Source organism: Ostrea edulis, chromosome 9, assembly GCF_947568905.1.
Source record: "Ostrea edulis chromosome 9, xbOstEdul1.1, whole genome shotgun sequence".
Taxonomy (NCBI): Eukaryota; Metazoa; Mollusca; class Bivalvia; order Ostreida; family Ostreidae; genus Ostrea; species Ostrea edulis.
The window spans coordinates 54,288,500-54,301,409 of NC_079172.1; the positions used below are offsets into that span (position 1 = coordinate 54,288,500).

Consider the following 12,910-nt stretch of genomic DNA (forward strand, 5'->3'; position numbering starts at 1 on the left):
AGCTCTTGTGTATCGAATTAGTTGAGAATTAAACACCATATGCAGGTGAAGATGGAATATTGCTAAACAAATGACGATGGAGACGCTGAAGTCATCCCATTTGTCATAAAGTTGAGTTGTTAGTTTGTCGTTAGCATCTATGTTCAATAAACTATGTGTAGAACTGTGGTTTCTTTTATTTCGAGTTCACGGCAAGGAATTATGAATGAATGATATAAAATGGTATAAAAGTTGTGGTTTATTTGCCTATAAGAATTTCAAGTGTCAAAGTTGAGCAAGGATGTGAAATAATTTCTTGTATGGCATGGGTTTTTTTTTTTCTTCGTCGCACACGTGCTTTCGTCGAGTAATGCAGAATGATTGATTATTGTCCTTGAAGTAAAATCGACCACGGCGAGGATAGCTTCACTTGACAGCGTTTGTATAGTCTCTTTCAATGGGTATGTATTTAAACTAGTTTACTTTAGGAAAATACCGGTATACATATACTATAATTATACAAGATACGAAAAAGGTGTTGAAAATGCGAAACGAAAAATAAAAATAAAGGTGTAGCGTGAGGCGGATTCTATAAGCGCAAGTAATTTAAATATAAAATCTTGTAATGATAGCTTGTAAATCTTTATACAATTTTACATGTCAACAAAACAGTTTAAGTTTTAAGTCACTATAATATTATCGTTCATTGGTTTGTAATGAATTATCCTGATAATACCTTAAGTCTACCATAGTTAGAATAATCATAAGATAACTTCTATGTCCATTTTAAGATACACCTTAGGACCATCCCAAGAATTGTTAAGATATATCTTAAGTCATGTCTTAGAACTATTTTTAGGAAACCTTTGATAGCATGCATGCGGGTTTTCAAAAACGTTCCCCTAATTTTGTGTGTAGGTTTCTCATGAATTTCGACCCCAAGGCAGAGGTGCCCCTAAAACGATACTATTGGAAATTGTTTACCTATCAAAATATCAACAACAAAAATCTTAGAGGCAGGTCTGTCTTGAAGGACTTCAAAGCCAAAATTCAAATTAAAATCGGTGCTTAAATGGGGGAAATGCTGGTTTTTTTGTTTTTTTGTTTTAACTTTAAAGGTTAATTTCAGCGGGAAAATACCTAATTTGATATAACAATGTGACTTTTCCCAGAAAATTGTTCTCCCCTATAAGCCCTTTCTTTTGTTACCCTGAATTAATACTTTTGCTCATAAAGGAAGTACATGTAAATGATCGAAATAAATAAATAAAATAAAAATATAAATTATCCTGTTTTTGTGGTTTTATTGATTTCAGATAGGCATTTGATACTGTATGGAGAAGTTGTCTGTGGAATAGGTTAAACGGTATTAGGGGAAATGTTTTACTAATATCAGATATACATGAACATGTATGTATTTGAGAATTAAATCAATGATTAAGATAATTGGCAAGTCAACTGATTTTTTTTTTGCATGTACATGTAAAGTTGGGGTAAGACAGGGTGAAAATTTATCTCCCTCTCTGTTTGCTTTGTACATTAACGATCTGGAATATTTTTTACAAGAGAAAAGCATAGTTTTCCTACAAAGTGTTACTAATTCAATTGAAGAGGAACTCTGCTATATGCAGATGATACAGTTATAATGGCTGAATCTGCTGATGATTTACAATGCAGTGCGCATTCATTAAAAATATTTGAAACATATCTTTCAGCTGAAAAGCTCCATGCCCTCATTTATGGTATCTGGTGACACAGGTCGTTTCCCAATTTATATTAATGTGTATAGTAGAATGATTTCATACTGGGCGAATTATTATTGCCATGTTGTGACTTTAAAATTGTAAATGTACTTTAGAAATTCTTGCATACAATATGTCTTAACGGTACTGTTCAAAAAACCTTGTTTGAATATATTCATAGAATTTTAAACATGTGTGGACTTTCAAATATATGGCATTAACAAGAGGACGTAAAGGAAAAATGCATAACAAATACTGTTAAACAAAGACTTAAGGATCAATTTATTCAGACATGGTCAAGCGATATGTTCAATTCATCGAGAGGTAAAATATACAAAACTTTTAAGATAGATTTTGGATTTTAAAAAATATTTAGAAAAATTTCAATTTCTTTAAAACTATTATTCTTAAATTTCACACCACAAATCACCGACTTCCAGTAGAGACTGACAGATGGATTCAATATAACGAACGATTTTGTGTTTTGTTACGAATAAAAAAAATTGCAGACGAATTCCATTACATATCATGCCATATACATATTAAGAATGCAGTGCTATGTCAAATATTAGAAAATAATAGATACACAGTAGGTACTACACGAGACCTAATGTTATTAAAATTCATGAAATTATGTCACCCAGCAAGGTTAAAACACTTTTTTAAAAACTCTGTATGTTTATCTAAAAAGTCTATGAATTACCGGTAGTCTACCCTCCTTAACATATTTCGTAAATATTTTTTCACTACATGTATATCGTATATTTGTACATACTCTGAGCTTATTCTTACTCAAATGTATGTTTATCTACCGGTAATGCACATCATGTACCATATACATGTATAACATGGTTTGAGCGAATAAATGAACTTGAACTTGAAAAGTCCACGAAAATCTATGCGTATCAAAATTCATGAATGCTCATTAATATATACTAACATTGTCAATAGCCATCTTAATTATGTATTAAAATCTCACCTCTCTCTCTGGGCCCCAACAACTGTCATCACAAATATCAACTCCAAGCAACCGGCCTTCATGGTGGAAACTGTAATTTTATTTTTATGATTACTTCAGCCTAATATTTGTGAAATAAAAGGACTTTCATCACAATATTTTTCAAAACTATATTTCCTTTGATATACGTAAGATACACGTTCAAATTGCACAATATGTATAATATTCAAAATAGGAGAACTGCTCTGTCCCGTTTGATGTTATAGGCGACCCCGAGTGAGCTCAGATTTGTGGCGTACATTTTCATGATAAAATTTTGACTAAATTTTCGCAATATTTTGATAGTGATCATATGGTGGCATATCTGTGTCCCCCACATACAAAATAAGTTATGTCAACATGCGAGAAAAGCATGCCAACATGCAAGATTATAAGACTCTCTTATGAGTAGCCATGAAATATAAGGTGATTCCACCCGAGGGTTGCAAAAAAGCTGTGAAACCCGAGGCTTTGCCGAGGGTTTTACAGCTTTTTTGCAACCCCGAGGGTGGAATCACCTTAATATTTCATGGCAACTCATAAGAGAGTATTTTTCTCTCATATTTCTAGAGTTTTCCGTTTTCCTTGTGCCCAGCGACGCCATTTTGAGAATTTTCCAATTAATTAATATTTCGCTGTACATTAAAAATAACACCAGAATCGAATTCTACGACCTTCATTTTGGCAACTACGTTGCCGACAAAAAATCAGCCGACGAGTGTATAAGTGAATTGTATTAGAGTTATTCCTCTTTGAATAAATCAATAATCAGGGTGATGCGTGACGTAACTCGACAGTCCATCAGCGCGAAACATTTTGACAGACCTAATCAGAATATGAAGCCACAACTGCACGGTTTTTTTTTTTCTTAGAGGAGCATTGATATTGATATTAATTGTTCAGTTATTTAATGACGAGTGTGTGAATAGAGATTCCAAGTGGTTTTTGTTGGTGAATATGGGCATGGCTAGACTTTCGTTTTCCACGAGTGCAAGGACTCGAGTCTCATGGACATTGAAGGCACTTATTTCACCTGAGACACGGACAGTAGACGTTGACAGAGTGAATGTGGAGGTAGCCTAGAACTAATAGACCGTGTGGGCTGGGTTTCTGTGAACTGGCATAATGCACCGGATGACATCTAGGTGTATGAGGAATTTGTGACTGTTGTTGAGTGTGCAGTAATTGTTCAAGGAATGTGTAATTTTGTGTCTGGACATTATCAGGGACATTACAATCTGTCATTTTTTTTGTACAAGAGCTTTGCAGACGCTAGTGTTTGTCAATCGAGGGGAGGTAAGTTGCAAGCTAGTTGTGTATTGATTATGACGTCACGGGATATGTAAGATAAACGTCACGTGATATGAAAGATAGAAATATCTTGCATACCTTTCTTTCATAGAATATCTGTATCTTACATATGTAGATATGAGAGAAAGAAATATCTTACATACCTTTCTTTCATAGAATATCTGTATCTTACATACGTAGATATGAGAGAAAATCATGTCTACATTCATGGTAATTATGTTGACATGCAAGTTACCAATCTCTTTAGAGGACCTGGTTTTGATATTGGTAATTTTACATACTAACGCCTGTTGTTTTGTGGTGTGGTTTTTTTTTTTTTTTTAGCCCATTTGAGCTGAAAGCTTGAGTGAGTTTTTCTAACACAATGCAACTTTTTCTCAGGCGTCCGTCTGTAAACTTTTAATATTTTTGGCCTCTTATCCAGAGCCACGGGGCTATTTTCAACCAAACTTGTCATCACGCATCCTTAGGTAAAGAGAATTCAAAGTTGTTTCAATGATGGGTCAAACCTTTTTTCAAAGTAATAGCGAAAATATGGTGGCATTTTCTGAAGAACAACTGGGCCAAAAAAGTTGAATTTACATGACAATATTTTGACATCGAGTACCGGTAGATTCAAATTTGTTTGTTCAAACCATGGCCCTCGGGGTAAGGTGGGGCTACAATAGGGGATGAAAGTTTTACATGGGGATATGTAGAAAAAAATCTTCTATTCCAGAACCGCTGGACCAATTTCAATGAAACTTGGCACAAATCATCTTTACGTAACGGGGTTTTAGTTTTATTCAAATGAAGGATCATGCTCTCTTCAACAGGAAGATAAAGAAAAGGACAAAAAAATAGGATGATCACCTGTTGTATATCGTCTGTCTGTAATTTTTTTTTAACATTTTCATCTTTTTTCTGCAGAACCACTGGGCCAATTTCAATCAAAATTGGCACAAGATATTCTTGGCTAAAGGGGATTTAAGTTTGTCCAAATGAAGAATCATGCTAAAAAGGGGAAATAACCAAGAAAATGCAAAAGAGCGGTGTCCCTTTTCAGAAATCCCTCTCAACCATTTTGGCAGAAAAAGCTTCCTGATAAAGTGTAGATTCAAGTTTACTAAAACCATAGCCCCAGGGGGTAGGGTGGGATTACAATAGAATATCTACGTTTTACATGGGAATATATATATATGAAAATATTCTGGAGAACAGCAGGGTCATGATTAGTTATATTGAAAAACAGGCATCCTCAGGTACTGGAGATTCAGGTTTGTTCAAATTGTGGCCCCCGGAAGTAAGGTGGGGCCACACTAAGGGAACAAAGTTTTACATGGGAATATATAGGGAACATCATCTCAATAACAGAAGGCCGTGATTGGTCATATTAATATGCAAGCATCTTCAGGTACCGTAGTTCATATTTTCACAAAAAACTTTTAATCTGTTCGGTATGTGTCGAAATAAAAGCGAAAAAATCATGATATGGCAGTTTTTCTTGTAAATTCTATTGGGATCAAAATAAATTAACGAATTATCAAAATATATCTATTCTAAATCAAAACAAAAGTACACATATTTTAATGAAAATGTCGTTTCCGTTCCTATTGTTTCAGCTGAGAAGTTTTAACGCCTTTGATTAAGAATATATCCTTTCAACTGTTTCTGTATTACATTGTACGAAGGGGGGGGGGTGAAAATACGATAATTAAACATTGTCATTTTGGATTCGACCCCCCCTCCCCGAAAAAAAAAGGGGGGGGGGGGGGAAATACATGTACATGTAAGTATAGAGGGACTGGTAAAAGTTAACGTAGTACTGTGTCTATTAGTCTACTATAGTCGTTGAACGACGTACAAGTAGAGCAGCTATGTCGAGTATAAATCTTCTAAAAGCTTACCTGGTGATGACGAAACGATACCGAGTCTCCGGGCCTGACTATTTACACCTGCTAGTAACAGGTACTTTAATAACACGGCTTCATTTGAATAATGAAGAAAAGATAAACTTTTTAACCAAAGGATGCGTACCAAAAACGTTTTGTGATGGAGAAGGTTAATCTTGATGATGGCAAATAAATGAAGATTGAATTGGTACATATGATAATCAGCGCATGCATAAATAAGCATTAAATTAGAATGATCATGGCTCTCTCTCTCTTTTTTCCTCTTTTTTAAATAAAATGAATATCGAGAAAAGGTCCTGAGTTTTATTTGAACATATTTTATTGTATATATGAATAGATAGATACAACAGGTTTGAACACAATTTATCAACTTTCAAGGTCCTTTTAAATACAACTGTTACAGTCAATAAAGTAGCTAAAATGGAAAGATTATTTCTTAATTACAATATGTAAAACAATAAATTGATTGAATTAAGCATGGTGTTAGCTAGTAATGTATCAGAACCTAAAATGAATTAATCACAATATGTAAAACAATAAATTGATTGAATTAAGCATGGTGTTAGCTAGTAATGTATCAGAACCTAAAATGAATTTTTGAACAGGTTACTTAACATCAACATGTCGTGCTCCGTCTCCCCGCAGAAGTTTTTTTTTTTTTTTTTTTTTTTTTTTTTTTTTTTTTTTATGATTTCATAGTTTATTACTCATATTAATACCATCAGTAGTACAATAGCACAGGTACAATGCAATACATTGCAGAAAAAATATAGATACAAATTACAACAGTTTTATGAAATGTTCAATAGCATTTGTTTTCAATGCATAATTACTATACTTTATAACTTTACACCACAAAACTGTACACTTCTTGACATGATTTGATATGCTATATTCAGTTTCTTCAAGATTACTTGTCTACAAAACATTTTATATTTGTATATCTTCAAAGCAATGAAGGAAATAAAGTTATTAAGCAGGCGTGTGCTTTGAATACATTCAAAATAAAAACCAATAACAATACTTTTCCATTGAATATTGACTTTGCACGCCAAAGACACCATATTCCAAACCAATGAAACATTTTTACACTCATATATAAGATGTCTCATATCTTCTGTTTCTAGACACAGAGAACATTTGTCAGAAGATTCTTTTTTCCATTTAAACATGTATTTTTTACAGGAAAGCAAATTATGCATCAGTTTATAATTAAATTCAGCAATATTTCTATCTAAAGCTAACTTGATTTTTTGTTGATAAATGTGTTTCCACATTTCTTTACTGACATTATATTCTTTGTGATATAAATTATGGTGCTTAGGTGATATAAACAATTTACTCAAAAGTATTTCATAGAAAAATTTACATTTTTGTTTTTCAACCGTACAATATTTATTAGTAAAATTGAAATATCTTTTATCTTTTATGTTTATAAATTTTGATTCGTATCCATGAATTTTCTCTCTTATGTATTTAAAAGCTGATTTGACTATTTTATATTCACAAAGTACATTTGCTTTTTTGCAAATTTCTTTGCTTATTTCATCAATGGTCTTAAAACCGCTATCATTGAACAAATCTTTTACATATTTAATATTTTTTATCCAATTTTTAAAATATATAGTCTTGCCATTAAACAAAAAATGCTTATTGTTCCAAATTGGTTCTTGTAATATTTCGTTATTGTTCATATTTTGCACATTAGGAATTTTTTTACATTGATTAAAGTAAATAAACACCTCTTTATAAAATTGTGGAAGTTTGGTAAATATATCAAAGTTCTTTAAATCAGTACAATTCATTTTCAATATATATTCTAGATTTACATTATAAGCTCTTAATAGTTTATCAAGGTGTGAACGTATAAAGTTATGACCGTCATTTTTTATAAGTCGCGGTATCCAGGCAGCTTTCAATGCGTGGAATTTAGTAAGTATATCTATTACTCCAATACCACCATCTTCTATTTTACCAATCAGTGTTTTTCTTTTTATTCTATCTTTTGACCCCCATAGAAAATTAAAAATAATTCTACATAGCTGTTTAATAAAAATTTCACAAGGGAGAGGTAGTATAGATGCAACATAAATGAATTTGCTTATGCCTAAAGTATTAATTATTTCAGTTTTACCAAAAATTGTAAGTTTTCTCTTCTTCCATGACTCAAACAGTTTTTGCATTTTTTCACTTTTATCAATCCAGTTTCTTTTGTAACATTCTTCTTTATCTACGCCAATATATATTCCAAGGCATTTTACAGATGATGTATTTACTTTTATTCCCTCAAGTTTTTCTATGTTACGATGCAACCTATGTGGACCTGTCAATATACATTCGGTTTTATCCACGTTTAGCTTTGATCCTGCATGTTTGGAAAATTCATTGATTGTTTTTAAAGCCTCCTTTAAAGATTCTACACTTTTAAGAAATAGTGTCAGATCATCTGCATGATGAACATGTTTATACTCTTTACTAAATTCAGAGGGTTTAATTCCTAAAATTTTATCATTTTTCTTTATCTTTAAGGCTAGAATATCTGCGACAAATAGATATAGAATTGCCGAAATAGGACACCCTTGTCTTATGCCTCTCGACATGGGACATGTTTTTGAGATCCATCCATTGTTTTTTAATCGAAATAGCGGATTTTTATAAAGAATTTTCATCCATTTTATAAAATTATGTTTAAAATGATATTTCTCTAAAGTTTTAAATAAGAAGTTCCATTCTATTGAATCGAACGCCTTTTCGAAATCTAAAAATAGCAATATTCCGTCTGTTTCTGTTTCCTCACAATATTCGAATATATCTAAAATTACTCTAGCATTTTCGCCAATATATCTTCCTTTAATGTATGCCGATTGATGTTCATTAATGATATTTCCTACAACCTTTTGAAGTCTTCTCGCAAAAATAAAAGCAATTATTTTATAATCCGTGTTAGTCAAACTAATTGGCCTATAATTTTTAAGGTTCGTTTCATCTCCTTTTTTATACAGGAGGGAGATAACAGCAGTTCTCTGTGAAAAAGTCATTTGACCATTATCAAATATTACTTTTAGCGCTTCGTAAAATAGGTCTTTTATGTCATTCCAAAAATATTGGTAAAATTCGTTTGTAAGACCATCAAGTCCTGGAGATTTGTTCGTTTTTAGATTTGTTACAGCATCAGTGCATTCCTCAAGAGATGGAAACTGCTCACAATAGTTTGCATCATTCTCACTCAGTACATTTTCTAAATTAATAGACGATAGATAATTATCTATGCATTCATCTGATATATTATCAGACGAGTATAGACTTTTGTAGAAATCACACATAGCACCCAAAATATCGTTGGTGTTTTCTATGCGAGTATCTTCATTAACTTTCAATTCTTTTATGACACTTTGTTTCTGCCTACTTTTCTCTAAATTTAGAAAGAATTTTGAACATTTTTCGCCTTCCAGCATCCATTTTGATCGTGACCTTACGAAGGCACCTTTACATTTTTTGTCATATAACTTATCTAGTTCTGATTCTAGATTACGTTTTTTATTCATATCTATACTATAAGAATCAAGCTCCTCTATATCATTTATTTCTTTTTCTATTGATTTAATGCGATTTTTTATATTTAGATTTGATTCTTTCGAAAACTGAATAGAAAAATCCCGAGATTTTATTTTGAATGTTTCCCACTTATCTACTGGGTCTAATTCTTCATTATGTATCTCATCGATAATTCTATGAATTTCTTTTTTATAGTTTAAATCATTTAAATGGGAGTTATTAAGTTTCCAATATCCATTTCCCCTTTTATTTGCATCTATTTTAAACGTTATTTTTAATGACCTATGGTCAGACATTCTTTTCCCAAAGTTTGTACCTGGAATTTTTCGTATGATTATATTGTTTAAATCGAATGTAAAGTTTCTATTCAGAAATATATAATCGATTCTACTACTAGGGATATCCTCTGAATTACACCATGTATGACCTTTAAAAGTTGGATGTGTTGATTGCCAAGTATCATACAAATCAAAAGAACAAACAATCTTTTTAAGCTTCGACGTACTTTGGTCATGAAAGTTATCTGTTTTACAGTTAAAATCCCCGCATATTATGATATTGTCATCTTCTGTTATACCTTGTTTTTGCAGAAAATTGTTCAATTTTTTAAAGAATGTGCATCTTTCTTTTATAGTGTTTGGTGCGTAAATATTTACAAGTGAAACTATTTTTCCATGTATTTTTGCTTTTAAAAACAATCTTCTTCCGTCCAATGATGCGTGTTTTTCAATTATTTCTAGTTTTAATTCTTTTTTAAAAAGAATGCTAACACCTCTACTAAAAGGTGAATCACTAAAACAATGAACCGATTTACCGAACCACCTTGAGTCATATTTAAATATATTTTTCTCAATATAGTGTGTTTCTTGTAAAAAGATAATATCTACATTCATATCATTTAACCATGTATATAACTTAACTCTTTTTTCGTCCGAGTTTAATCCTCGAACATTTACCGACAGTATTTCAAACTTATCCATTTAGGCTATAATTTGAGGAAAAATACAGTAATATGTAAATACATGTATATGTATATAAGTTGAAGAAAGTTTGCATATCTATAAAATTGCAAAAAAAAATATAAAAAGATAGTTTTGTATAAGTTGTAGATATCTAATTCCATTGTCCAGTTTCAGTCCGTGAATCGCAATATATGATTGTTACCTATCCGTTGTCACTGGTTGTGGCGTATTGACAGATTGATCACATTCTTTTTTTGAATTAACACTATTTTTTGTGTTCCTGTTTCGGGAGTTTCGTCCAGTTCTCGGCTTTTTAGCATCGTTCTTTTGAATGCTGCTGAGCATGTCTGAGATGTTCCTCTGGTCCGACAACTGAGTGTTCCTGGGGACGGATATTGATCGACTCGGGGGTCTGTTTTCACAAGCGATTTTGTGAGTAAGCTTACCCATGATATTTTTGCCGGGCCATTTATTGTGATCTGTGTGATCCGTTCCTATCCGATTTAGGCCAGTGCCCCAGAAATCGTCGTAGACGGCTTCAGCATATATAGTGGAGGGCGTACTTTTCTTCAGTTCAGCGTGATATTCTTCCACGTGACCCTGGGCCATGACGGTCGTGCCGCAGTAGGCTCCGGTGTTTTGGCTATTTTTGAAGTTCTGTGAGGGAAATTTACTTTCTTCATTCAGGATTTTCATTTCTAACTACAAACTGTAAGTCCATATAGTGAACATTCTGTCAAAAACGTGTTACTTATCGTGTTACTATATTTACATCGAAGTTTACCTGTTAATTCCGTCACGCACGGTTTACCTCACGATATATAGTAGTGAACACGGCTCAACTGACTTAGTTTTTTCTCCTATTTTGTATTATATATTATAAAAATCTCATACAAACAATCTACCATGGAGACTGGGATGATCAAACCTGTCTATATTAGAAACTCTGACATTGTAATTGGCAACAATACTGTTACCGATTATGAGATTCTAGAATCTGTTATCAAATGCACCAGTGATATCAAATGTATACAACGAGATCGTGGACTCTGGAGGATCTACGTAAATACTCTCCAAAGTAGAACCAAACTACTGTCTGAAGGTTTCGACTTTCGAAACACAAATGTTTATGCTTTTGAAACAATCCCCGCAGAAGTTAATCAATAATACAGTTTCTGTAGTTATCTGAGTAAAATGTAAGAGACTTCTGAATAATTCGTTTTTTGGCATGATTATATTGCTTACATACAAAGAAAAAATGAGATACGTTTTTTAGTAAACCATAGAAGCAAACAGTACTTTGAACAATATAAACCTCCATTACTTGAACAATATTTCCCCTAAACAGACCATATTTCAAAATTACGGAAGCCGGTAGGTGCCAGGGTAGATAACTGACGGCCGCAACTTAATTTAAGTGACATTTGATTTATATGGCGGCCGCTAGTAAATTTCAACGGCGGTCACCACTTACAGGTATAACAGACTCCGAAGCGTACTACTACACCACTTGCACGGAACGAAACGAAACGATTCTTGCACCGAGGTTTTACATCCTTAAATATTGATTACAGGTACGTAGAATCGGAGAGGGTGTAATATGAAAGCTAGGGATTTAGTCGTGTAGCGACCTACCCATTGAAGTCGGAAGGGGAAATTGAGACATTTTCAGACTACTACCCCCCCCCCCCCACCCCCCACACACACATGTACAGGTTTTCGTAATCGGACAATATAAGCACCATTTTTTGTTGTTATCTTATTTGCTTTACCCAACTTAACCGGCAACATACCCCTTCTTATACATTGAAAAATATAAGTAATGTTGGCACGGGGCTCTATAAAGTTCAATCTGCAGTTTGGTCATACTTCGTCATTCAATAACTTATTTTGAAAAATAAAAAAAATGTTTGTCGGGTTAGCGGTACTATGATGTATGACTATAACAATGACCTGTGTATAACTTGTACATTCCATGCAAATTCGAAGGGTTTTTCGCCTCCGTAGAACAATTGGGGGTCAGTTAATCTGTGTATTTGAAATCAACAGAAGTGCTTAGCTTCTTGCGGAAAGTGTGAAATATATTGGGTCGGCGCAAGATACCCGTGATCTTAGACTAGATCTGATATCGCGCCGACCCAATATATTTCACACTTTTCATAAGAAGTCAAAACCCAGACCAGCTAACCGTAATTTAGTATACTGTGACAAGGAACCTAGGAATTTGCATGGTGTATATACGTATTATACAAAAATCATTACATTATCCGTGGAACATATTTTTTTTCGAGAATGTTTCGAATTTTTACAGTGGATAGTCCAGCTTTGTTTAAATTCAAAATAACTGATCGAATTCTGAGCGACAATCTACGTCCACCTTTCTTGGATGCCATAGCGGAATGACTTGCATGATTCTCGGGGCGTGGCTTGAACGGTCTGCACGCTCCTGTAGGCGTGGCTACTGCACGAAAC

The 12,910-nt window shown here is 33.1% G+C and overlaps 2 protein-coding genes across 2 annotated transcripts in view; both read right to left on the reverse strand.

Moving 5' to 3' along the window:
- LOC125659932 (uncharacterized) overlaps nucleotides 1–6,120 on the reverse strand; it is an 11,855-nt gene extending 5,735 nt beyond the window's left edge. The window contains exons 1-2 of the mRNA XM_048891743.2: nucleotides 5,916–6,120; nucleotides 2,701–2,770 (exon numbers count right to left, since the gene is read on the reverse strand). Coding sequence (XP_048747700.2) covers nucleotides 2,701–2,770; nucleotides 5,916–6,114 — 269 coding nt within the window. The 5' untranslated portion in view covers nucleotides 6,115–6,120. The remainder of the gene's footprint in view (nucleotides 1–2,700; nucleotides 2,771–5,915) is intronic.
- The window catches only part of LOC125659626 (2'-deoxynucleoside 5'-phosphate N-hydrolase 1-like), a 370,196-nt gene that overhangs the window by 165,963 nt on the left and 191,323 nt on the right, over nucleotides 1–12,910 (reverse strand). The window lies entirely within an intron of this gene.